At 44.9% G+C, this 27129-nt stretch overlaps 1 protein-coding gene across 2 annotated transcripts in view; it reads left to right on the plus strand.

Annotated features, from left to right (window-relative positions):
* Positions 1-95: 95 nt before the first annotated feature.
* Positions 96-27129, plus strand: part of ZC3H7A (zinc finger CCCH-type containing 7A) — a 29409-nt gene continuing 2375 nt past the window's right edge. The window contains exons 1-21 of one of the 2 annotated variants that reach the window (XM_083585626.1): positions 96-252; positions 5055-5158; positions 7440-7479; positions 8631-8828; positions 9549-9707; positions 10103-10183; positions 10267-10305; positions 10606-10639; positions 11757-12028; positions 13071-13278; positions 14403-14467; positions 14764-14962; positions 16192-16353; positions 17355-17551; positions 18559-18653; positions 20743-20924; positions 22098-22174; positions 22750-22883; positions 24099-24204; positions 24884-24992; positions 26991-27124. In XM_083585626.1, the coding sequence (XP_083441752.1) occupies positions 5091-5158; positions 7440-7479; positions 8631-8828; positions 9549-9707; positions 10103-10183; positions 10267-10305; positions 10606-10639; positions 11757-12028; positions 13071-13278; positions 14403-14467; positions 14764-14962; positions 16192-16353; positions 17355-17551; positions 18559-18653; positions 20743-20924; positions 22098-22174; positions 22750-22883; positions 24099-24204; positions 24884-24992; positions 26991-27124 (2559 nt within the window). In that variant the 5' untranslated portion in view covers positions 96-252; positions 5055-5090. The remainder of the gene's footprint in view (positions 253-5054; positions 5159-7439; positions 7480-8630; positions 8829-9548; positions 9708-10102; positions 10184-10266; positions 10306-10605; positions 10640-11756; positions 12029-13070; positions 13279-14402; positions 14468-14763; positions 14963-16191; positions 16354-17354; positions 17552-18558; positions 18654-20742; positions 20925-22097; positions 22175-22749; positions 22884-24098; positions 24205-24883; positions 24993-26990; positions 27125-27129) is intronic. The other variant, XM_083585627.1, reaches the window with a different exon arrangement.

A 27129-nucleotide genomic window follows, 5' to 3' on the forward strand; every position in this document is an offset into this window, starting at 1 on the left:
CGAAGCCGCGCTTGGAGGAGGCTCCCTCATTGTGGCGCCGCCAGGCGGCCTCCGAGCGGTAGAGGGCGCTGCGGGCGAGAGGAGCCGGGGGCCTTAGGCCGGAAAGGCACGCCAGAGGAAGGAAGCGCGGAGAGGGAGAGAGAGACGGAGAGGCAGAGAAAGGGGCCCGGCTCGTCGTGCCTCCGCCGCGCTGTCTTCACCTCCACAGCAGCAGCAGGAGCAGCTACACGGCCTCCTGGCCTGAGGGAGCAGGTGAGGCCCGCGCCCCGAGGCAAGGGGAGGCCTTCACCGCCCGGCAAGGCCTGCGAGGGAGCGGGATGGTGGCGCGGCTCCGCCTCCCGCCTCAGGCCGGGGCTGGGGGCGGGGAGGTGGACGAGGCTCATGAGGAGCCCCCTTGTTGCTCTTTGGGAAGGGAAAGGGGTGCCTGTGGCCCCAGGGAAAAGGGGGGCGGAGGAGACAGGCCTTAAATAATGTCCAGATTTAGGGGGGGTCACACACGCTAAGGGCGGTCTAGAAATATAATAATAATAATAATAATAATAATAATAATAATAATAATAATAATAATATAGCGGCACAAGCCTTCCTGAGCCTGGATCTTGCCCTTCCGGAGGCGCGCGCGACGTGGTGCTCCTTGGTTTGACGGGTCAAGAAGAGGCTGCGTCGCGGGAGGTGGTTTGGGGCAGGGAGCCGGGATGGTGCTCGGCATTCCCGCGCGGAAGCTCAAATGCGGGCGAGGCCGAAGAACCTCCCCGAAGTCCCGTTGGCACCTCGGAGGCGAGGGCAGATTGGTTTCCCGGGCGCGCGTGTAGCGGGAGCTGTGGTTGCCGCCGATCCTCCTCTGCCTTGAAGGTGCCAGGAGGGCGTCTGGTTGAATGAGATGGATGCCCGCGCCTTGTCGGCAAAGTTCTTCTGGTGGCTGGCGATGCCGAAAGGAATTTTATTAAAAGGGGTGTACACGCGTGTGGAAGAACACTAGTGGGAGTTTGCACGGCTGTTTGGCAGAAAGAGAATTGCTAGCCTGCAGGCGCTTGTATGTCACTACTCCTATATGGAAGTGGTGTGAATAACAGCCCGTGGAGGCTCTGGATCTTCAAGGAGGATGAACTTTTAGGTTGCCAAAACTTCCATCTAAGCGACTGGCATAAAAGAGAGCAACGTAATAGTATTTGGTTGAATGCTTGAGTTTTCATTGGTACCTCAAAATTGTTAGATTTAATAACAGGCACAGAGACTTTTGAAGTTTCTGTATGGCTGCTCTCTCTTGTTGTGGTTTCCTCCATCCCACCCCTCTGTTTCTCCCACCAGTTCAGTTGTCATGATTTCATGGCCTAGAAAGGTAGCTGTGGCTTAAGTTGTGGCAGATCTGAGATGTCTTGAGTCCCTTCCGTGGCATGGCCATATCTGCATTCCCCATTAGAAAGAAAGGTGTTAGTTGATGGCCCAATTCCTCTCATTTGTACTGTGCCTTTACTACTTGCTTGTTATTCTTTTGTCCTTGCTGATCCCATTTTTATTAACTTGTTACTGGAACCAATTCCCTCCTGTAAGACTAAATTGAAGAGAGATCTGTGTTCATGAGGACCCAAGTTTGAGCTCTGTGTCCTGTGAGACGTTTCTGCCTCTCCACCCCACCTCCATTTGTTGTCATTTTGACAATCAGTTAAAACCCAGCTCCATTGTTTGGAATCATTTAATTCCCTCTTGACTGGTTGGTACTTTGCTGCTGCAGGCTTACTTTTGCTGCTCACGTTCTGTTTATTTTTAGCATGTATGTAAACTTAACTCTTTTGTAATTGTAAATTTTTTATTGTGACACTTCATGTACTGTTTGGCCTTCCTCTAAGGTTGATTAGGTTTCATTGGTGGCCCCACACGTGGACTTCCATCTCCAAGTACTTCATTTTGCTGCCTTTCTCATAGGCTTTAAGCAGACCATAAATACTGTTTTATTCCACCAAGCTTTTTATCTGTTTTATTGCTGGCCTCTTCCATATAATTTTGCCTGACATGTTTCCTTATACCATTGTTGCATTGCCTTAAATATGAGGTAGAAGTGAAATAAGTGTATTTATACTGCTGTGTGGGCACCTTTTGGCAGCAAGGCAACTTATGAACGCCAGTAAATTAAGTAAAATGAGGCCAGCATACTTCATGTGCTCGGGATTGTCCATATGTTGACAACAAAAGCATACTGAATTGTATAGGAAGCAAAACTGAAATAGAAACTGCTTTAGGAATTACTGCACAATACTGTAAACTGAAGCTGTAAAAAATACTCTACTTTGCCCATCTGTCAGGCTTCTCTTTTAGCTCATTTTTTGATGCTGCTGTTCTCCATTAAAACTGAATATATGCAGAGGCAGACCTTTCATGGGATTATTAGATTATTTTCCTATCTCAAAATGAGTGCAGTATCTTGAATCTTCCTACTGTACCCCGAGGCAGGTTTGCTGTCTAGAACTCTCCAGTCAATTTTAAAATGGATACAATGTATAAGAGAGACTTCTATGTACCTCAAGCAGTTTATTCTGCCCTCGTGGGCTGAACAGTGGTGGTTTCAGCGTTAAACAGTATAAAATAATGTCATATGTCTGAACCACATGACAATACAAAAGCGTTTCTGCACTTTAAAAAAGAACAGTATAAAATAGTAACTCTGAGGAAGTTTTTTGTGCGCTCACATTTTTCTCATAACAGTTTCAGTTTTATGTTGCAGCAATTGGAATTATTATTATTATTTGGTTTCTAGCCAAAAAAATTCTAGAGTCTAGTGGCATTTTAGCAACTAACGCATTTATTGTAATAATAAGTTTCTGTGGGCCAGAACTCGCTTCCACTGATGCATGAAGTGGTTTGCCTAACTGATTTCATACACTACAGCAGGGATGAGAAACCTGTTGGACTCCACCTCCCATCAGCCCCAGCCAGCAAAAGGCATTGTAGTCCTGTGTTTGGAGGAACACAGGTTTCCTGCCCCATGCACAACCAAAGCTACCTTTATCGGGACCTTGGAAATGTGAGAGGTTAGTTTATGATTGCCACGAATAGTGACATTTTAGAAAGTTGCCTAATTCAGTGTTGACACCAATTTACTGAGGGTTAAAACACAAAATTGGTACCTTCTGGTGCACCATTCTAACTTCTTTGCCCCTGCTCCTCTCTTGTGCTAATTTGGTAACAGGTTGCTTGCATCAAACATTCCCTTTGTCAGGTATAGTTCCTCTCTCTTGATAGTTAACAGGGTTATGCAGGGCCCCCCTTCTAAATTTGTTTTTGCAATAATGGAATAAAAAGTGACTCTTCTCAGTGTGCTGGTGCCGCTCTTTGTTGTGATTGTTTGCCTAGGAATTGTCAATGGTTTTATAATTGCAAGCACAATAATTCTATACAGGGGATTGTAGCAGCCCATCTAGTAGTTGAGAGTCTGGTGTTTACTGTTGCCTGCCTTCTTCCATGAAGCCTCAGCATGAGGAATTGCAGTGCAGTTCTAAGAAACAGCTCAGAATTCTTGTGATGTGTGCAGAAGAGCAGGTGTGGGATTTCTGAGTATCTGCTAATCATTTCTAATTCAATCAGTTGACAATGATGGCTCCATTTGGTACAGACTGCTTTGGAAGTTAATTTGGAACTGAGACTGCTGTCAATTCCTGACAAGTCAGTTGTTACCCTAAGCTTGAAAGTCAGAATTTCTATCCAAACCAGATATGTATAATTGCAGATAATTCTTTCTCTCTAAAATCAGTGTTTCTACCCCTTGCCCTCCTTTAGCTACCATAAAAAATCCCCCCACACTTTTAAACCTGGCTCTCCTATTTATTTTATTTTATGAAATGGATTTAAATTTTGTGACTTTTAATTTTTTACTTATATTGCACGTATTTTTAGAAACACATACATCCCCCTCCCTAAGATCTTCATACACCGACTGATTTAGAAACACTGCTTTATAATGATTCATTCCATTGTGCTACTACTTATGGCTGCATTTCAGAAATATTTCATTGGCCCAGTTTTCATGTACACCAAATTTAATAGTTTGTTCTTTCCTTACTAATGGGGAGAGTCTGAGTCTGCTGGAGGCAGTTTACTGTTTCTACCTGTAGGTCCTCACTGAGAGGTCTTTTTCCTTTCCCACCCCTCCAGGTACTACTGAAGAGCATACTTGGGTAGAGGCAGTGGGGTGCATTCTGAGTCTGCTTACTAATGTAGTTTGTTTAGAATGAAACAAATCATAATCCCTGGTTTGATATAATGATAAGCCATGTATTGTGCGTTGTTTCTCTTGTGCGCTTGTAAGGAGGAACAAAGAAACCAAAGTTGTCATTAACTTGGTTATATTGTGATGTGCAAGGAGACCATACCAATCTCTTGTTGATCATTCTGGAACTGTCTGCTATGTTGTTGCTTTCGTGCATTGGGGGAAAAATAATTACATGAGATTTAATTGATTTTTGTCCAATGGACAGTTCTGGAGTCTTTTTTTAACCAGTTTGGTGTATCTGTATCTATGTGCTGTTGGGTGGTGTCATGTGTTAAGCCGAATTCCTTTTAAACGTTATCTACTTATATTTTGTGAACACATAAGCTGTATTCAGATGTAAAGGTAAACCATGATTTAGTGTCACAACAAGCCTAGGCTTTCTGCATGGAGGAGATTAACTGCAGTTGAACATATCTTCTGACCACAAACTATGGTTAATGGATTTTATTAACAATGGTTTGAAGTTCCTTTTTTTTTTTTTTTTACTAATTGCAGTTAAACTAACCACAGGTCTTCAGAATTTGAGCAACATGGCAAACTGTGGTCACTCAGAAATTGCAGTGAAAGCTTCCACATTCCTTCTTGCAGCCGTGCCTGAAGAGGAAGGGGGTGGGGGGGAGCACTTGAGCTTAGGAGAGAGGCTAGGCTAATTCCTGTAGCACCAAGCTTTGGTTTAGTGAACTAACCTATAGCCTGTATTTTTCAGAGATTAAAATTGTTCTTCTCGTCCATAAATTACTCCCAACAGCTTGATATACAAGCCAACAACCCGCTGTCATTTCTGTTGCAGAAGCTGCACGCTGAAGAATTGGGTGTTCATGATAACATGTCCAATGTTTCCGTGGATAGAAGCATCAGACTGCAGGAGATTAAGAAAGGGCTGCAGTTTATACAGTAAGACCTTGGTGACTAGAAACCTGTGTGGTGGATGGGTTATGTTTGATTGGTAGCATTGGTTTAAATTAACATGATGCTTTAGAAAAAGGGGGGTTGTCATATCAAACAGTTATCGAGCTTTGCCCTTTCACATGAGCAGCACATTGCTTGATACTGGCTGTGTCCCATGTGCCTTTGAGAAGAATGCTCCTTAGTTTGCAGTCATGTGCTCACTTACTTAGGAATAAACCTGTCGGACCCAGTGCGACTGAACTTCTGAGTAAAGATGCAGAGGATTGTGCTGTCTGTCTTGGTTTGTCCAGGCTCAGCAGTATCACTGTAGGCAGTAACATGTTTCCATCTCCTTTCCATTTTTTTTTTTTTTTTTTTTGGAGAGGGGAGAGGGTTTGGGTGTAAAGAAATTAAAATTTTCAAGTGCAAAGGTAGTTTTCCTCTGCACATGCAGAGGGATGCAGAAAAGCCTTCTCCACAGGCTCAAGGGGGCTCTCCCAGCTTGTATTAAATTGTGGGCCCCTGTCAGAGAGACATGCTCCCCCTTCAGCCAGAGCAGCAGCTCATGCCCTGGAACATGTTACTAAAGAGCATCTCTGCTTTGAGGAAAGCTCCCTTTCAGTCTTTTTCAACTTTATCCCTATGGTCAGGGTTATTTAAGCCATATGCTGTTCTCAAGCAGCCACTGAGGTCAGTTCCTGATGCTTCAGTCAATATATGACAGGGGTGAAAATCCACAGTTGAGGTCTTGAGATTTGGCATCTCAGCCCTCTGAGCTTTGCTGCTTTTGTCCTCTTTCTTCTCTTTTTCTCTTAAACACATTCTAAAATAGCTTGATTGTCTAACATAGGTGTGACCCTTCAGATGTTGCTTAACCACATTTTCCATCATCCCTAGGCATTGGCCATGCTTGTGGGGACTGATGAGAGTTGTAGTTCAGCAGTATCTGAACCCACCTGGACCCTTCAATCATCATCTGAGGCCATTCTTCATGTGCCTCCTCCATAAGAGGTCCGGAGGGTGACAACATGAGAACGGGCCTTTTCTGCAGTGGCTTCCCGTTTGTGGAATGCTCTCCCCAAGGGGACTTACCTGACCGTTACCGTATTTTTCACTCTATAAGACACACCAAGTTTTTGGAGGAAGAAAGCCAGAAAAAAAAATATTCTGAACCCCAGAAGCCAGAACAGCGCAGCACCCCCTCTCGCTGTTCTGGCTTCTGGGATAGCTGCGTAGCCTGCATTCGCTCCATAAGACGCACACACATCTCCCCTTACTTTTTAGGAGGGAAAAAGTGAGTCTTATAGAATGAAAAATATGGTACATATCTTTAGGCACCAGGCAAAGACATCCATGTTCCCCCAGGCCTTTGGCTAATTAAACAATCTATGGCCTTTTCAACTCTGTGTGTGTGTGAGGGTATTGTTTTTGGTTGTTATTGTGGTATGTATTTTTGTGTTTTTACATTGTAAACCACGCTGTGATCTTCAGATGAAGGGCAGTGTAGAATTTTAATTAATTAATTACTTATGATATTCTGGAGGGCCACAGGTTCTCCACGTCTGATTTAACATAAAATACTTGTGTGTGTACGTAAATATTTTATTTTCAAGTGTCAAGAACACTTCACGTACATTATCTTAGTAGCCCTTTCCACAATAGTGTCCATAGGTAGGACACTATTATTGGGTGTAAGCCCTCAGGCCAAGAGGATAGTGTTTTGCTTAAGAGTGCATGGCTGAGATGAGATCTGCAATGGGCATTTCCTGACTTGTAGGTCACACTCTTAGCCAGTAGTCTTAACTCTGGGCTGAATGATTTCTACAGCATTTTTGAGCTATGCAGAGCTTTCCAGGCCTTGTCATCCAAAGCAGATGTTGCACTTAAAGGTACTTTTAAAAAATAGTCTGCTGCTCTTCAGGACCCAGTTTGCCACTGGCAAGAACTTACGTGACTGTTGCAGTGGATTCCAGAGTGTAGCTAATTGGTTGCATTTTAAAAGCTCCACAGTCTTCTGATCCATTAGCCTAACTGATCAATTGAGGGATAAACTCTGGACTCTGCAGATTGCCGGAAACTGAGCCCAGAAGAGGATTTAAGTTGCAGAGACTAGAAAGTCAGTTGATGAGAAATACATTACCTTTAAGAATGAAAACATTTATGTATTACCATTCCTATAGCTGACTGGCAAGTTTTTTGAATGTGTAAACCTCTCTTTGAACAAGACCTGGGTAAGATCTGACTCTCTGTTTGTATTTTACTCTCTCTCTCTCTCCCCACCCCCCAGGTCTACTTTACCTTACCCAGGGACTCAAGAACAATATGAGGTAATGGTGCTCGTTTATGAACTTCTCTACCAGAGACATAAGGGACTCTGCAGTGGGTGGGAGTCATTACTTTCTTTGGACTTGTAAAACGTGATTTAAATTCTTCCTTTATTGTTTGGTTATGCTTGGTGAAAAACATCACTATTCCAGTTTGATGTGAGGCAGCTCACTGAGAGAGATGTAATCCAGAACACGATGGTGAGGATAGCAATATACCTCTTGCTGTGATGTAGAAAATAGGCAATAAATGTCAAAGGTTTGGTGTATTGCTCTGCTCACCACTGCAGGGAATTTGGCCTTGTTCTGCAAAAGGTTCCCTTCCTCTAGTGTATTGCCTTTCTTCTGTCCTAGAACCTGAAGTCACTTCTCCTAAACCAGGGGTAGGCAAACCACAAGCGGCCTGCGAGGGTAGTTAACCGGCCCCCGAGCCGCCCCCGACTGAGCTGCCCACTTGACGAGTCCCTGCACTCTGTGTTAAACCGGTGCAGCGCGGTGTGGGGCCTCGCTTCTGTGGTGCCGGAAACCGCATCTGCGCATGCACAGACGCCAGAAATCGCAGCTGTGTGTGCTCATGCGCATGCGCGATCCGGCCCATGGAGGGATCTCCGCTGGAGTGAACCGGCCCAGGCAAGGTAAACCTTGCCGATCCCTGTCCTAAACCATGGGAGAGGCCCTGAGCCTGAGCTGTTGTTTTTACCTTTTTAATCTCCTGGTTTTTTTTGCTCAACTGCTTTGTCAGCAGTTCCTGCTAAGGGACTTCAGTCGTAATTGCATCAGAAGGGGCTGGTAAACAGCTGGTGCTGCTTGAAAAAAAAGACAGCTAGTCCCACTTTAGAAGGTGACTATTGCATTTTCGAACATATGAATCTGCCTAGGAGCACGTAACGCAAAATTGTGAAATGTTCTCTTTGCAGAGGCGTGTCTAGCATCTTTATTCTACAGCTTACCCTCACCTTTGATAGTTAAGGTGTTTTGTTTTGGGGGGCCAACCTCCCTTGTATAATCTGTATAGTTTTGTCTTGTTTTTGTTTGGATTGCTTATTTTTTTATAATTGTGTTATTGTTCTGTTGTAACCTGCCCTTGGGACCTCATAGTGCAGGGCAGGTAAGAAATCTAATAAATTCATTTTCTTTTTAAAAATGTGTTTCAGATATTTATACGAGAGCTTGTTAAAAATCTGTTTAATGAAGGGAACGATGAGTACCGTGAAGGCAAGTGGGAAGGATCGCTGAACCACTACTCAGAAGCCTTAAACATAGCAGATTATGCCAATTCTGAAGGGATTCACATTTCTGACGAAATATTAGAGAAGCTGCATGTTAATCGCATAGCATGTTATTCAAAGAAGGTGAGTGGTGTGTGGACACCAGAAGGGTGGAAAAGAATTTTTTTTATTAATAAGTGCTGTATTAAGAAACTGGGTAGATATTTCCAAGCCTGATCAAGAGCTGAATTTCCTTTCTGAAAAGCTGTTGAGGGATGGTTGGTCAGCAGCTTAAGGAACCGCTTGTCACAGAGGCTTAAATTTTTTTTTTTGCATCTAGTTTAACCTATCGGGGACCACGTGGTACCTCTCAGGGAGCTGGATTTTAATTTATGATCCAGCCCAGGAATATAGCTTTGATACTGAAAGCTGTCAGATTCTTGCTTCATACTTAACTGCTAAGTGATGGAGGTGGAAAGCTTAGCTGGGGTTTCACAACATGAAATACCACTTATCTTTTTGTGATCAGAAGAACTCAGAGATCCAGCATATCAGTAGTTCATTTCCCTTCCTGGTCTTCCACATGTTGCCACCCTATGCACCACCTAAAACAGGTGTGGGGAACCATTTGTCCTCCAGATGTTCTCAAACTACAACTCCCATCACTCTTGGCCATTGGCTGATGGGAGTTGTAGTTCAGCATCACCCAGAGAGTCAGAGGTTCCCCAGCCCTGGTCTAGAAAATAGTATGTGGTATATTAAGTGTGTTTCTCCCCCGTTCCCTGGTAACACTGCCCCAGACGCGATTTCATTTCTTCAGTCCTCAATTCTAATAGTGAATCTAAGCCTGTTTGTTTGTTGCAGGGCTTGCACGATAAAGTTTTGGAAGATTGTGGGATAGTTTTAAAACTGAACGAAAACAATTTCAGAGCTCTCTACCGGAAATCTAAAGCCTTAAAAGAATTGGGAAGATACAAGGAGGCCTATGATGCAGTTGCTAAGTGCTCTCTCGCAGTGCCGCAGGTAAGCAGATCACGTACTGTGTTGGCAAATGAAATCGCATTCAGTGGTCATTGCCTGTGTTGTGGGAACAATGCACAGTGGAATATTTTTCCTGGGTGTTGCCCTACTAGGGAAGCTTGGGAGTTTGTTCATAGACTTTTAGCGTAGCAGTAATTCAGTAAGTATGGCCGGCCATCAAGCACCTCACACTTAGCCTTTGGCGAGTGTATGATGTCATGTGGCACTTACCCTTTCCAACCCTGTAGAGTCCTGAGACAGAGGTTGCAGGCAAAGTCTTGATCACGTGCTAGTGAGTAAGGGTGGGGGTATTTATGGGTTACACTGCTGCATGAAAAACTTGAGAACCTTTCTATGCAGAAGTTCCTTAGATTGGATTATCTTTTTTCTAAAAACAGGACGAAAGTGTAATAAAATTAACCCAAGAACTTGCTCAGAAACTCGGATTAAAAATAAGAAAAGCCTATGTTAGAGCAAAAGTAAGTAGAAGCATTTTTTACATACTGGTTTTGTAAGCTTTCTCTTCTGTGTTGGTTATTTATGATGGTATGCTTAATTGCAGCCTTCCCCAAACCCTGTTTCTGGAGAAGTATCAAGTAAGGTAAGGTATTGTGCCTTCCATGTGTGAAGTGAGTTCTTTTGCTAGAATTCATTTTCCTGTCCGTACACTGAAAAAGAGATATATGATTCCCCTTAATCTTACAAGTATTTGGGTTAGAGCCAGCGCTGTTGAACAGTGCAAAAATGATTTTGATGTAAGCTTTGATTTGGTGTAAGCATGCAGAGTAAATGGCCTTTGGGTTCCTAGTAGCCTGTGTGCTTGCGTTTTTAAAAGAAAAATGCCTGCCTGAGGCATTTGCTGTGCAAACATCCTGATGACAGATATTTTGCTTGCTTGCAGAGTTCAAATACTTCTATAGAAGATATTGAATCAGGTGAGGCTTCCTGGATTTAAAGGGGAATGTTATATAAAAGTTCTGCTTTCAACGTGGTCAGATTTCATTTCAGACAGCTCTTGGGAGCTGTCTCCTGCCTGCTTTTTCTTTGTTTGGGGAATCTCCATGGCAGTTAGCCTTTCGTTTTCCATTGTGAGGGAGAAACCCTTGCATCCTCCCAGCTTGTGCATTGTCTTCCAGATAGGCAAGCAGATTGCTGCCGATCCCCTGATGATTGGCTGAAACATAAGAGACGTTATCTGTCTCTGAATGCACCTGCCAAATGCACGGGCTCCCTGTGGATGTGTTCCTTGAGATGTTCCCCCTTGCAGTTCAACATGTGTTGCTCAAATGTCTGCGTTCTCTTAAGCGCTAGCCAAGCTTGCCCTGGGAGCCTGGCCACCTAAACAATGTGGGCCTTTGCCTCTGTTCTGGGGGAAGACATTCACATGCTGCACTTATTTCCCATTCATAAATAGTCACCCTCTTTTCCTCTTTTAGGACCTTGGAAATTAGTCCCTAGCTGAGGCAGAGGGGTTCAGAAGAGTTTTGCAATTTAAGCTCTGTGCGGGCTTTATGATTGCCAATGTTTTCCATGAATGGTTGAAAATTGGCATGACAAGTGGGGTGGGACACTTTGACTGTTGCTGGGGGCAGAGAGAGAAGCAGCCTGGGGTCAGACTAGCCTTTAGTCCACAGGTCAGGGCCATGTCATGAGGGTTCAGGAAGGAGGTGGTAGCAATGGTGTCTTGTTCCCATTGGCTATGGCAGAAGGCAGGGAGGAAAACATTAGGTGGAGCCAGAGTTAATGACAGGCAGAGCCAGTTAATTTTAGCTTTGCCCTTCCCCCTTGGTACTACCAGGGCAACACTGAGACTAATGAGGAGGAAGCTGAAAGTCAGCACCCGCCATGGATTCTTCATCGAAGGCATACAGGAGAGGGCAGGTTGAGGTTGGTGGGACAGTGACCCATTTGCTCTCATGGACCAGCTTCCATTGGTAGACAGCTTCCAAAGCTTTTTTTTTTTCTTTCTGTGCCTCCTTTGGGAGGTTTGCCTCCATCCCTGAGAATCCCTGTTCTAAGATGCCTCTCTTCCCCGATCGAAATCTGTTTCAGATTTTTCCAATTGGAAGGAAAAGATTCTTTCTTCCTCCTCCTCCCCTTCCAGTTTTACACCTGAAGTTTCAAGCGATCTGTCTCCATTGCCAATGGCGTCTCTGATCACCCTTCCAGCCGAGAAGAGTTCACTCGCTGCCACCTCTCTGGCAAATGGAGGATCTTTCATTGTACCTGAAGTCTGTTTAGACTGCATGGATGGAGATGATATAATTGGAGATGAGCTAGATGAGTTGCTTGATTCCGTTTCTGATTCTGGGGAAAGTGTCATGGTGAGTCGGCTTTCATTTATTCTTATAAAAACAACAGAAGGAACACGGTGCTATACGTATGTGTTGCAGCCTTAAATTGTGATACCTTCAGACTGATGTGCCTCTAAGTGTGTCAGTAGAGCAAGAGGTTTGGTATTAAAAATTACTTAAGCTTAAGTATTAATCTCGCTGGATTTTGAGGCTGCTTTGTACAAAGATACAGTGTTTTACAGCATGTTTTAAAGAAGCGCTGCTGACTCCACCTATTCCTATTGCTTCTCTTGCCATTTATTGAAGCATGAATTCATAAATATTTGCAAGTTTAGGACCCTGGGTAGCAATATTAGTCTTGCAAGATTTCAAGGTCTGGACTTGCATGCCTCTTCGCATTGGTCTGTTGGAGCCGTTCTGCATTTCAATTTTGCCACAGGGCACTTCCTCCTTGAAATGACCTTAAATGTAATCGTACTGCTGGATGATCTAGCCCAGAATTGTCTGCTCTAACTGGCAGCAGCTCTCTGGGGTCACAGATCTTTTATAGAATATGCTATTTGGAATCTTCTAAGCAGATGAATTCAGGGACAGGTCCTTTGTCATTGTGGGGAAGGGAAGAGTTCTACCACTTCGCCTGGAATATGGGTGTAAGAATCTGGTTTATACAGAGTCAGGGCTTTGATGTTTTCAGCCTAAAGTTTTCTACTGATTGGCAGCAGTTCTCCTAGGTCTTTGGCAGAGGAGGGTCTTCTACAAATCCTGCTATCTGTCTTTTTTCAAATTGGAGTATGCTAGAGATTGAGTCTTGGACTCTCTGCATGCGAAGCAATTGCTATGCCCAGTGATATCATGAACAGGAACTCATGTTGGTGCCACTCCTGTTGTGAACTTCCTCGCTCCCAGCCATGGCAGCCAGCAGATGCCAATTCCCACGATGAAAATAATTCCATGTATAGACCAGCTCTAGCACTACTTCAACAGAGAAGGCTTAAAACAAAAACCAGATCACTAAAAGTGAAAGATCGATTACCTGCATTTAGTAGCAAATAACTTTCTACTCTCTTCCTAGCCCAGCACGGTTGTCCGAGGAGCCATCCCAACAGCCACCATGGCTCCCAGCATACCTTTCTCTACGCCTTTGCTCGGGACATTGTCAGTCGGGCCTGGATTTGTTCCTGCCGCCTCTTTTTCAGAAATGTATTCCCAGCCTTTGGTTTCTGGCCTGGACAGCTTTTGTTCCTCTTTAACTACTTTCTCAATCAGTGATTCCAAAAGAGGTAAGGCTAGGCTTAATTCACCAAACCCTGTTAGGTAAAGCCTGTATAATCTAAGCAGCCTTTACCTTACTAAGAAATAGTAGAATGTAGTGCTGTGGGGCTCATTGGACCCAGTGTTCATAATTTCTGATATAGCAGAATGCTTTGCAGTCTCTACTTCCTAACAGAATTGTGAAGTAGTTCACTGTTGTTGCCATTTTGGATTGGGAGCAGAGGAATCTGCCTTTTATTGAGTTAGACCTTTGGCCCATCTAGCTCTGTATTCTCTACCCTGACTGGCAGCAGCTCAGGGTGAGGTCTCTCCCAGCCCTACCTGGAGATGCCAGGGATTGAACCCCAGGACCTTCTGCATGCTAGGCAGATGCTTCACCACTGAGTGCAATTTTTCCCATTAAAGAAACTAAAGTTAAAAGATGGCAGCTTCCATGTAAGGGGCCTCATACTTTTGCATGGAGGTAGCTGCTGCCTTCAGTGCTTCTTAAACTTCTGATAGCCTCTGTGGACCTGTAAGGACCTCTGTAGTAGGTAGAGTAACTCACTTCACAGGATACCCTTGCATCTCCAAGGAGAAGGAATGCTTGCAGTAATTTCTGTTTTCTGTTTCTCTTCCCACTCTCAATGTTATTGTTGGATTCAACGACAGGGACACACACACACACACACACACACACACACACACACATCCCCTCAGTTTACTTACCCAGAACAATGAGTGGGCATCTTACTTGCAACTGCAGGAGAGCCTAAGGAATATCTCTCTCATTGTCCGGCCTTCCTCTGTACCTAATCATGGAGGGGACTGTCGTTCCTGAGCAGTGGCAAGTCTTCCATACTCCTCTCATTCCTGTTTGCTGCAGCACAATATACTATCCCTGTATCGGCTGAGGTGGGGCTCATCCTCTCTGTAATGGTTTGGAGCAGAGTGGCCTAATTCTCCAAGGGACAATTTGCCCCCTTGTAGCACACTAATTTGGGGGTCTCCTTGCCAAGACACTTGGTTGAGTTGGCGGGGTTCTGTGCAAGGATGAAGCATGTCTGCTTCACCTGACCGATTGCCATTGCCCTTTGCACTTCCCCTAGCTGTGAAATGTGTGCCCAAACTGTGACTTTCTTGATCCCAACAGATATACCCAATTCTGTTCCTAGAGATGTCACGTCAGCGTTAAACAGTAATTCTCCGCTTCGACTTGTAAGTACCTTTACAAACTTTCTAAATGCTTTGCAGTTCCAGCATTCATCCCTTTGAGTCGCTGGTTTGTTCATTCTCCTTTTAGCAAATGAGCTTGAGACCATGGGGACCTGGGTTCAAATTCCCACTTAGACTCAAAACTCACTGGCTGGCCTTGAGCCAACTGCTTTCTCTCTCAGCGGGGAGAGCCATGTGCACTGCCCTGAGCTTCCTGGAGGGTCGTTGGGATAAAAATGTAGTGACAATGAGGATGATGGAATGCTTTTTTAAAAAACCAGTTTTGTTCCTTCTGGCAGATGAATGGGCCTACAAGTTTGTTTGGGTCCGAGAACTACATTGGGATTTCCAGCCCAGGTCGAAATGACTATTCTAGTGTGTTTGGCAGTGGACCCCCTAGTATACCTGTGTCGACAACGCCCTCCCTAGTTGCAAGAAATCCCTTGGAAAACACACATGAGCTAAGACAGGCCTGCCAGTCATGCTTTATCAAAAAGGGTAAGGACCATAAGCAGTCGATGACTTAACTTGGGGGGGGGAGCTGAAGTGACCATAGCAGGAGTCTGTATCAATGCTTTTCTGCTTCTCTTGACTAGGATGAGGACTAAAATACTTGATAGATGGACGAGGGCTTGCAACTGTTTCCATCACCTTAGCTTACCTTTTTATTGCTTGTTCGGATCCTAAAAGCATCCTTAAAGCACTTGCTGCGAGCGGACAATATAAGTTAACTTCTGTGCAATGGCGACCCTGAAGAGCATCACTTTTTACTTTCATAATTTATACCAGCCTTCTCCAACCTGGTGCCCTTCAGATGTTGTTGGCATGCAGCTCCCATTACAGTGCCAACTTGAGCTGATGGGAGTTGTAGTCCAACAACCTCTGCAGGGAGTTGTAGTCCGACTACATCTGTAGTCCAACAACATCTGCAGGTGAAAGCCAGTTTATACTGTGCACCTTCGTCAGGAGTTTATGTTCCCAGGGTGACCAACAGAGTAGCCCCAAACAAAAAAATACAAATTTAAAATTTTCTTCAATCAGACTAGGCTACTTTGGTTGGAGTGAATTAAATTAGGTTTATGATACTTGTCCTCCCTATGAATAATAATCATTCTTTGGTTTAAAATAATTTTTGTTAATCTTATAACCATTCTGCAAAAAGCTCTAGTCTAGACATTTTCAAGATGCTGATGGTGCCTAAGAACTTTGCCTTCTCCTATGAATCAGTAGTGCAACATGTTCTTTTTTATGCTTTTAATTTTTTTTTAATATCTCTGTCTGATGGATTAGTAGTCAAGATCCTTAGGATTTGACACTTCCTCCCCTTGGACACAGCAGTTCCTTCCCTCCTGTCCTGGTGTTGGGCAAACTGTAGTTTGCTGCCATCAGTCTATTGTTTGAAACAGGGATTTCTGTGCCAAAGAGGGAAGTTTTTGAGCCGAGGAGGATGAGATCCCAAAGCTCTTGACAGCTCATGCATGTTTAATGCTAAACCCTGGTTTGACATGGTGTCCGAGCTACCCTTTGTTCTTTGTGGGCTGGGGAGAATCCAAAAACAGGGGCCTTGCAAAAGCACAGCTATTGATCTAGCTTTCTAGTAGATGGATGCAAGTTAAAAGCTGAGCTGAGGTTGGTCACCTCCCTGTTTGGCCTCCTTCAGTTCTACAATTAATGGCTGTGAATAACAAGACAAACTTTTTAAGCCACTCCCTGTTGTTTTCTTCTAGGTCCAAAAGTATTGGATTATACTTACCTTCCCAGTCTAGAGCACATGTGTAAGAAGGATATCTTAGTAGGTAGAATAAAGAACTCTGAAGATAAATCATGGAAGAAAATTAGGCCAAGGCCAACAAAAACACAGTATGTGGGACCGTATTATATATGTAAAGGTGAGGATTTTCACTTGTGGGTATATGCATTTTAATCTCATTCATTTGTAGCCCATTCTTTCCTGAAGACTCGATGTGGGTAGCAGTGTTTCCACCATTATTTCTGTGACAACCCCTGCAAATTGATGTGGTTATTTCCACTTCTCAAAAGAAAAACTGAAGCTAGAAGCTAGCCAATTGCCTGCATAAGAAAAGCCTGCTGGATCAGGCCAATGGCCCCATCCAGTCCAGCATCCTGTTCTCACGGTAGCCAACCAGATGTTTATGGGAAATGCACAAGCAGGATTTGAGCACGAGAGTCCTCTCCCCTCCAGCAGCTTCCAGCAACGTATTCAGAAGCATTACTGGAGGCAGAGCATAGCCACTCTCATATCCGTTTCTTTGGGTGGCTAAAGAAAAGCTGGCTTATCACTGTCTGGCTGCTTCTGAAATTAGGTGTGTGGTTAGGTGTGGGTAAGAATTCAGGTGCGACATCCAGCCGTCTGGTAATAATAATAATAATAAATTTTTATTTATACCCCGCCCTTCCTGAAATGGGGCTCAGGGCGGCTAACAACAAATTTGAAACACTTAATTGTAAAAGCAGCATAAAATACAGTATAAAAACATGGATAACAATAAAATTCAAAATTCAGAAATCAATTTAGGGAAAATAAGCATTAGATAATCCCCAGGGCTAGCTGGCTGAATTGGTCCTACTTGGGCCAGCAAGGAGGCCAGGGGAGAATTAGCTGGGGGGTCTCAGAGTGGGTAATCTTTATAAAAGGGGAGGGGGAGGGAAGAGAAGGGAAATAAAAGATCAGGAGAACATAACCACTTTCTGTAACTCTGGCCTAAAACAAAATGTGGGGCTGGGGCTGTATCGCTGGGCTGATGCAGGATGTTTCCATCCAGTGGTCCAGAATGAAGCAGAGGCTGTACAGCCATGAGTGAGGGTGAAAGGAGGGTCAATGCCGCGTAAAGGCTTTCCAAGCCCACTTTAATGTCCCGTTGTTTTCCAGATGTTGCTGCTGAAGAAGAGTGCAGATATCCTGGCCATTGCACCTTTGCTTACTGCCAAGAAGAAATAGATGTGTGGACTCTGGAACGCAAAGGGGCCTTCAGTCGCGAAGCTCTCTTTGAAGGCAGTGGAGAGATTAGGTTGACCGTGTCCCGACTCCTGCAGGAACATCACGGGCAGTTCATGTTTCTTTGTGAGGTGCGTATCGACAAACGCTAAGCAGAACCAGGCAAAGGAAATTCATGCAGCACAGTTGTGCTGTGTCAGGACTGAGGGACCTAATTAGAATCTGCAGGGGTCCTAATTTGGCCTCTGAGGCCACCCCCCCCAAACCCATGTCCACCTGCCCCATATCATTTGTGAGGCCAGGCATAGTCCAGGTAAAGACGAAGCTGCAAAGGGGCTCTCGTTGTGAGTCTTTTAAACCTGGTGACTAATTCAAGCCCCACTGAGCTTGGCTGCAGGAATCTACCTTTTGCACCTCTGCTTAAACTTAAAAGAAGAAATTGAAAAATCTGGAGCATCCTTTGAATGTGCCTCCTATTCTTTCTTTACAAGGTGGGCAGCCTCAGGTGATTAAGAGTTAGATTGCCCTACCTGCCTATCAAAATTTCCCCCAGTGGGTCCTCTTCCCCAGCCCTGTGCTAGGTGAACTTCCAGGAATACAGTGGTACCTCGGGTTAAGTACTTAATTCGTTCCGGAGGTCCGTTCTTAACCTGAAGCACCACTTTAGCTAATGGGGCCTCCCGCTGCTGCCGCACCGCTGGAGCACGATTTCTGTTCTCATCCTGAAGCAAAGTTCTTAACCCGAGGTACTATTTCTGGGTTAGCGGAGTCTGTAACCTGAAGCATCTGTAACCTGAAGCGTATGTAACCCGAGGTGCCACTGTAATTAACTTTTTGAAGTGGAATGTCCTGACTTACACCTCTAGTCCCCACTTTTAGTAGTTACGACTTCCTTGTTAGGCTTTGTACAAGTTGGAGCTGCAATGCAGTGTAGTTTGGGTCTCCTTAGGTGGTTGGGTTTTTAAAAGGTGCTTTTTTACTTCTGCAAGCTTCCAGGGTTCTCTAGAGCCTGCTCATTCCTCCCTCCAGTTCTTGAATGGCTTCAGTCCTGTTGGCACTCAGTACCTGAGTTTGCTGATAGCAGGCAGGTGCCTTTCCCCCTCTTCTTGTTATAAAGCGCTTTGTTCTTGTTTTTCAGAAATGTTTTGAGCATAAACCAAGAATAATAAGCAAAAACAAGGACAACGCCTCTTACTGCTCTCACCCTGCTAAGCACGACTTTGAAGACAACAAGTACGTCGATAATCCCTATATCTTGTCTCTCCTGAATTTTAAAATACCTCTCTGTGTGTATTATAGATGCATTTGCGTGTTCTAGTTTCCCTTAACTGTTAAATAAATTGTGTGGACTGTAGCTCTGCTTTGCATCCAAAAGGTCCTTGTTCAAATCCCCAGTGATATCTCTCGCCCGATTTGGGCTGGGAGAGAGCCCTGCCTGAAACCCTGGATAGCTGCTGCCAGTCAGTGTAGACAGTACTGAGCAAGATGGGCCAGTGGTCTGACTATAAGACAGCTTCCTGTGTCCCTATCTGGGCCTTCCTCCATGCATAACTAGATTGTTTCAGCCATAGCAACAGCACAACTATGAAAACATTTCTTTATACGTGGCAGTCAGGTTGAATTCAGGAGCCATTGTGGGTCTGCTGCATTTTGTCACATAGATGCATTGTGCTGTTGAAAAACAACTGCATTTAGGTTCCAAATCCTACTCCATTTTATTTCGAGGCCTGTTTAGTCCCCCCAGTGGTTGGCTCGTGGCCCTCTAACATTTTGTGTTGATTCGAGCTTTCCTTGGATTCAGTGGGAACAGGGGTGATTTCTGTCAGCTGTACAGGTGGATCGTAGTGTTACAGACCTGGAACACATGTTAGATGTTTCCCCAATCAGGTGAGCCTGAAGCAGGAGTCACGGGGAGGGGGCTGTGGCTCGGTGGTAGAGCAGCTGCTCTACATGCCAGGCTCAATCTCTGGCATCCCCGGCTAAAATAAAGGCTTGTGGTAGCTGGTGATGGGGAGGGCCTCTGCTGAGAGAGCATCTGCCCATCTGGGACTGGGCTTGGTGGATCAAATACTCTGGTCTGCTTCCTAGAATCCTGAATCAAATGATACAACAGGACCAGGAGTAGTATAGTGATTAGGCTACAGATCAGGAAGACCCCATCTGAAAAGTCTCCTTTACCATAAATGCACTAGGTGTCCTTAAGGAAGCTGCCCAGGCCCAAGGATCTTGTCTTGCTATGCAAAGCCCTTGAACAATCTGGGTTCAGGGTCCCTTGAGGACTGCCTGAGCCACTGTGTCCCAACTCCGTCACGGAGATCATCTGCAGGGGTGCTGTTGGTTGCCCTCAGTGATACAGAGACCCAACTGGCCTCTGCCAGACACCGGACATTTAGCGTTGCCAGTCCCATGCTGTAGAAGACTCTTCCACAAGAGATTTGGCAGAGATATCCTTCCTTTTGGCCAGGGGTCAGCAAACCTTTTCAGCAGGGGGCCGGTACACTGTCCCTCAGACCTTGTGAGGGGCTGGACTACATTTTTTTTTGGGGGGGAATGAATTCCTATGTCCCACAAATAACACAGAGATGCATTTTAAATAAAAGGACACATTCTACTCACGTAAAACCAAGGTGATTGGGCCAGATCTGGCCCCTGGGCCTTAGTTTGCCTGCCCGTGCTTTTCACTATCATGTGTCTCCTGGAGATTATTTTTTATGCTGGCAGGCCCGTGCAGTTGTCTCAAATTCTCTTGAGTAGCTAGTCATTTTAGTGATTGTTTCTTGCTGCCTTAATGTGTTCCCTTCCCCCTGTATTGTGCCCTGATATTTTATGTGTGGGTGGTATATAATTATTCCTATGAATGAGTAAATAAATCACCTTCTCAGTCCCAACACCTCATCTCTGTAATAAACAAATGCTAAGTAGGATGAATTGTTATAAAGTAGGTGTGGGGAACCTTTGACTCTCCAGATGTTGCTCTAGCAAGCATGACTGATAGCCAGGGATGATGGGAGCCGTAGCGCAGCAACCTCTGGAGGGCCAAAGGCTCCCCACACCTGGTGTGTATTATTGATTAAAGCAAATTTAATCAAGTTCAGCTTGGTTAAGGTGATGGGTTTTGCAGGTTCTGCAACACTGCAAGAAGAAACCGTGGTAGACCACAGTGAATGTTGACAGGAGTCTCCTGTTTATTTAAATTGGAGCATATAAACCCCTTTCTGGTGTTGGTGGCTTAACTATTCATTGCCTAAACCAAAAATCTTTTGAAGTGGCTTTTCCGAAACTTTCTTTTACTGACACTCACCTTTTTTAAAACAACAACTAGGTGCCTTGTCCACATTCTGCAGGAAACGACAGTAAAGTATTCTAAGATACGACCTTTTCACGCTCAATGTCAGCTAGATTTGTGCCGGCATGAAGTTCGTTATGGCTGTTCACGGGATGATGAGTGTTTCTATGCTCACAGTCTTGTAGAGCTCCAAGTGTGGATAATGCAGAGTAAGACAGGTAAGTCTGGTGCAACAATGGGTGCTAAAAACATCTTTGTGCATGGCCAGAGTTCATTTTTACAGACTGCTTAACCCCTCTGGAACTTGAGAGAGGTCTTCCCACTCCAACTCCCGGGTGATGTAAAACACGACACACCTTCCTGACAATGAGAACGGGTGCATTGCAGCTACATCCTTTAAATATGTGTCTGTGAAGGGTAACTGCATTTCAGCAAGAAGCAGGCAAGAGCAAAGTCTTGCTGCATGTTTTTAGCGGTTCTGCTTTTGTGTTTTTAGACTGCAGTCATGCGCACAATTACTCGGGAGTTAGCCCTGCTGAACATAGTGTGGCATATTTCTATTCTGAATAAAGGTAAAGGTAAAGGTACCCCTGCCCGTACGGGCCAGTCTTGCCAGACTCTAGGGTTGTGCGCTCATCTCACTCTATAGGCCGGGAGCCAGCGCTGTCCGCAGACACTTCCGGGTCACGTGGCCAGCGTGACAAGCTGCATCTGGCGAGCCAGTGCAGCACACGGAACGCCGTTTACCTTCCCGCTGGTAAGCGGTCCCTATTTATCTACTTGCACCTGGGGGTGCTTTCGAACTGCTAGGTTGGCAGGCGCTGGGACCTAACGACGGGAGCGCACCCCGCTGCGGGTATTCGAACCGCCGACCATGCTATCGGCAAGTCCTAGGTGCTGAGGTTTTACCCACAGCGCCACCCACGTCCTATTCTGAATACACATGTGTTATTAGTCAGTAAGGTTTTCTGATTAATGAACATTCCAGAGCACATTTCCTTGCTAAGACTCAACTAATGCCAGTGCCTTCTGCAGACATCCTTGCCAGATTTCAGGTGTGCCCTGATACCTGTAAACTTTCTCCAAACCGATTGTGCTCAAGCGGAAGAGCTGTCTTAAAATGATTCAGTCTCTTATAAGGTTAATGTCTATTCAAAATCAACCGCTTGTGGAAAGCTACGCTTAACCTGGGAGTAAAACAATGCATGCAGGTTGTTCTGCACATCGGATATGGCAACATCTTTATATTACTGTTTTAAACCTTTTTTTAAAAAAAGTCAATCGCTAATACTGAAATGTTCATAAAATATCAGTCTTGGAGGTCTCAGTAGTGCTTGTGCAATGGTTAGCAACATCAAAATTGCCTAAAATGCATGTCTCCCTCACCACAGGTATTTCTCATGAGGCTATTGTTCAAGAATCAAAAAAATATTGGCAGGCTATGGAGTCTAATGCACATGGAGCACAGGTATTTTTCTCAGATTGCCCCAAGCAGCACACTGGCTCACGAAAATCAAGGGATTGGAGTTCAGGGATTGGGATGCAAAAGTCTGGGTTCAATTCTTTACATTGCTAGATGAAAAAGAATCAGATAGCAGGAACAGGAGAAAGATCCTTCTCTGCCTGAGATCCTGGAAAGTCCATATTGGGATAGATGGACAAATGCCACAAACTACTTAGGCCAGGCCTCCTCAGCCTCAGCCCTCTAGATGTTTTTGAGACTACAATTCCCAGCATCCCTGACCACTGGCCCTGCTAGCTAGGGATCATGGGAGTTGTAGGCCAAAAAAAAAAAAACATCTGGAGGGCCGAGGTTGAGGAAGCCTGACTTAGACAGCTTCCTGGGTACAGAGTTTCCCTCGTCACCCCTTTCCTAATCTTCCCTGGTGCAGAAGAGCCATTCTGAAGTAGATGTTAATTTTCCAGACAGCGTTGATACAGGAAAAGACAGTATTACAGTTATCTCCTTTCATCTTGGATGCTTATGGGGTGTTGGACTGTTTTTGCAAACCTAAATGGTCTTGCTTTTCGTTTCGTTTCCAGGTTCTCAGCAGCCAAGTGAAGCACGGATCTCTGAATCTGAAAATGAAGTTTGTGTGCGCACAGTGCTGGAGAAATGGCCAAGTTAGTGAGCCAGACAAAAACAAGAAATACTGTAGCGCAAAGGCAAGGCATCCGTAAGTCACATGTTTCCCCTCTGCCCCACGAAGTTGCTGGGGTTGGATGCTTGTTGGAATGCCCTTGGGGTGGTTGCTGGCTGGGAATCACTAGGTTGGGACTTAATCTTTTAGGTAGGATTTCAGGATACATTTTGCCTTGTAGCAGAACATGACAGTGATGTTGTCCTTACCAGATAAAAACTTCCACTCACCAGCTAAGCTGGAGTGTTGCCAATATTAAAACTGTAACATACAGACCCAGTTCACATGTAACATCAAGCCCAAACAGTGGCTTAGCATGAAGATGCAGTTCCTGGAGTCTAGATTATGGCTGTTTTGCCTCTCCTCTGGTGTCTGCTGGTTCAGTGTGTTGTGTGAACCCTGGGCTAATGGTTTGTTTTTGTGCAGATAAAGCATCAGCTAAACCAATGTATCCTTGTTTTATTTAAAAAAAATAAGGCTTTTATGAAGAACAGCAGCCTTTTGTTTGAGCTCCTGGACCTGTTAACCTTGACTGCGCCCTAAAAGCAGGCCAGGCATCACAATCTGCTCAAGAGTCTCAAGGTGGAATCTGGGAGAAGACCCTTAAATGAATCTTTGTTAGGTGTAACCTGCATAGAACTCAGCTAGGTCTGTCTCAATCGGTTTGCCCCAAACACAGGTTCTTTGGTTTGTGCCAGTTCCTCTTTGCAGAGGCATGAGCGTAGAAATTTCTTTAGCAGGAGGCTGGGCCTCTGGACGCACTTTGTTCACTCACCAAAAGGGAACTTGAAGCTGTTTGATCCTATGATTTTTGCGGTGCTTGATGTAAACCGGGGTTGGGAACCTTTGTCCCTGCAGATGTTGCTGGTTACAACTCTCATCATCCCAGACAATTGACTATGCTGTCTGGGGCTGATGGGAATTGAACAATGTCTGGGAAACCAATTTGCCATCCCTTGTGTTAAAAAAAAAAAAAAGAGCATGTATTATAGAGCTGGTCTTCAGCTGGTGGGTTGCAGCCTGATCCACGGTGGGTCACGATAGCAGCACCTTGCAAATATACGATAACATATTAGGAAATGGGTCCCCCAATGCATGTTTGGTTTAAAAGTGGGTCCTGGGTCTGCAAAGGTTGAAGATAGCTGTATTGTAGGAACTGTTTGGGTCTAAAGTCCTGATGTGAGCTTCCTTCTGCCACAGCCATGCTGTGCAATTTCAGTTTCCCCCCTGATTAGCCTTGTCCTTTTACAGATGGACCAAAGATCGCCGGGTGATGCTGGTGATGTCGAACGAGCGTAAGAAGTGGAATACGATTCGCCCACTTCCTACAAAGAAGCAAGTGCCTTTGCAGTTTGATGTGAGCATGTCTTTAAAATCTGGGCTTGGCTTTTTTGTTTTCCTCATAGTGCTAGCATTACTCGTTTGGAGACAGAAAATCCAGAGTTGGTTCTTTTACACAATCTGTGGGAAGAAGTTGATCTTGGTACTTTTGTGTCAAAATGTTCCATTGCTGTAAGCATTAAGAATATAATAAAATGCTGGACCACAAAGGTCATGCCAAGAATTTTCATCCTCCCTTTCCTCCAAGAAGCTCAGGGTGATATACAAGGGGGTGAGGTGTGTCCCATTTTATCTTTACAACAACGCTGTGTCTGGTGCCAGGTCATTCCAACCAGCTTTATGGCTAAGTGGGCGGTTGAACCCAGGTTTTCCCAAATCTTTTTTTTAACCCCTTCACCGCACTTGCTGTCTGCAGAAAGTGAACTGGAAGATTCCAGACATTACTTTATGTTACGGTTGCTCTGTTGATTTTCTAAAAATCAGTAAAAAGAATGGGCACAATCCATCAAACTCAGGTGTTCCTCCAGTACCAATTTATGCAATTAGGTGTTGCACCTAGTATCATCTTCTGCAAAGTGTAAGTGTGTGTGTGTGTGTGAGAGAGAGAGAGAGAGAGAGAGAATGAGAGAGACTTCAAATTGTTCCTCATGCAGAATGCAGCTTCTCTGAGAGCAGCTTATTTCTTCCTTATCTAGCTGTGCAATCATATTGCATCGGGCAAGAAATGTCAGTATGTCGGAAACTGCTCCTTTGCTCACAGTCATGAAGAGCGAGAAATGTGGACTTATATGAAGGAGAACGGCAGTAAGTAAACTTAAACGATGCAGGAAAGCACACTGTAAACCTGTTAGCATTTTGATCCCCTTTGCCTGCTCTCAGGTATGGGTTTTACTTGTTATCTGCCTTGATTTTATTATGTCTGTGTCCAGATCCATAGGATCAGGACAGTCTGTGAGTATGGCTGTCCCGTTTCAATGCCACATAAACCCAGTTTCCAAACTCTGCATTAGGTTATTCGCCTTATACACCTTCTGTGCAAGTTAATTGGCATGCTGCGTTAATGTTGTTGGTATTTCGACTTTATCAAATCCTAGAACGTTTCAGCAAGCAACGCAAAACTGAAGCATGCAGATTTAGGGGTTGAGGCAAGCTAGTGGAGGAAAAAAAGGACAGGGAATAGATGTCATCTGCCATTTTATCTGAGTGGGACTGCATTAGACTTTTACATAGTAGTGATGCTCTGCAATCTCTGTGTGAACCTTTCCACAAATCTCTTAGATAACCGTGCAGACCGTCTCTGGGTATGCCATTGGGTACACTCAGCACCCATTTTACACCCATGAGGACTAAAATCTTTTATTTTAAAAAAACAAAGTTGGTGAAAGCTGATTCTCAGGAGCGTTGGTTGCAGTTTCTTGCATAACCCCTCGCTTTTTCCATGTGAAGATAAGTCACATCTTGTGTGCATGTGTTTTAACTATGCAAAGAGCAGAGCATGTCAAAACCCTGCACAAACGACATTCTTGCTTGGATCCCAGAAGACTGTGTCTTGTAAGACGTTTTCGGAAAGTGTTTTTTCTGTTTTTGTTTTGCATTGGGTCAGTTCACTTGGAAGTAAAATTAAAACGCCTCTGTATGAATGGGCTCCTCTGTGCCTGCCAGTGTGAGCCATGTTTGGTGGGAGCAAAGTGGGCTGAAAGAGAGACAGTGCAGCTGGAAGCTCCTCAGTTCCTTACATTCCAAGATGGCCATGCCAGGCATTCCCTGTTTCTTCCTACCTCCTCCAGTTGGTGACCTAGATAACGTTTGAGTCCCTGTGACTTGTTTTCCAAACCAAAGTTTGCCCTGAAGATGAGTCTTGAAACACAGGAAGCTGTCTTGAGTCAGAACATTGGTCCATCCAGCTCTGACTGGCAGCAGCTCTATGAGATTTCAGGCTGGAGTCTCTCCCAGTCCTATCTGGAGACCCCAGGGATTGGACCTGGGATCTTCTGCCTTCAGGGCAGATGCTGTACCACTGAGCTACGTCTGCCCCCCTGAGAAGTATGCCGCCATAATAAAAGATCTGAACTTTGTTCCTTTTCAGTGAGTCCATGACATATTCATAGTATTGGCCTGTTCAGTTTACTTAGGTAAAGGTAAAGGGACCCCTGACCATTAGGTCCAGTCGTGGCCGACTCTGGGGTTGCGGCGCTCATCTCGCTTTATTGGCCGAGGGAGCCGGCGTACAGCTTCCAGGTCATGTGGCCAGCATGACTAAGCCGCTTCTGGCAAACCAGAGCAGCGCACGGAAACGCCGTTTACCTTCTCGCCAGAGCAGTACCTATTTACTGTATTTTTCACTCTATAAGACGCACCAGACCACAAGATGCACCTAGTTTTTGGAGGAGGAAAACAAGAAAAAAAATGTTCTGAATCTCAGAAGCCAGAACAGCAAGAGGAATCGCTGCGCAGTGAAAGCAGCAATCCCTCTTGCTGTTCTGGCTTCTGTGATAGCTGCACAGCCTGTATTCGTTCCATAAGACGCACACACATTTCCCCTTACTTTTTAGGAGGGAAAAAGTGAGTCTTATAGAGCAAAAAATACGGTATCTACTTGCACTTTGACGTGCTTTCGAACTGCTAGGTTGGCAGGAGCAGGGACCGAGCAACGGGAGCTCACTCCGTTGTGGGGATTCGAACCGCCGACCTTCTGATCGGCAAGTCCTAGACTCTGTGGTTTAACCCACAGTGCCACCCGCGTCCCTTCAGTTTACTTACTCTTAATTGCTGCAAACTTATTTTAGCTCTGTTCTCACTTAGTTCAAGACATGGAGCAGTTGTATGAAATGTGGCTGAAGAGCCAAAAGCCGGAAAAAGGGGAGGACCCAGCTGCTCAAGCGAACAAGGAAAATGGGAAGCAAATTCACATGCCAACAGATTATGCTGAAGTTACGGTAAG

The sequence above is a fragment of the Podarcis filfolensis genome, assembly GCF_964270895.1.
Source record: "Podarcis filfolensis genome assembly, chromosome: 14".
Lineage (NCBI taxonomy): Eukaryota > Metazoa > Chordata > Lepidosauria > Squamata > Lacertidae > Podarcis > Podarcis filfolensis.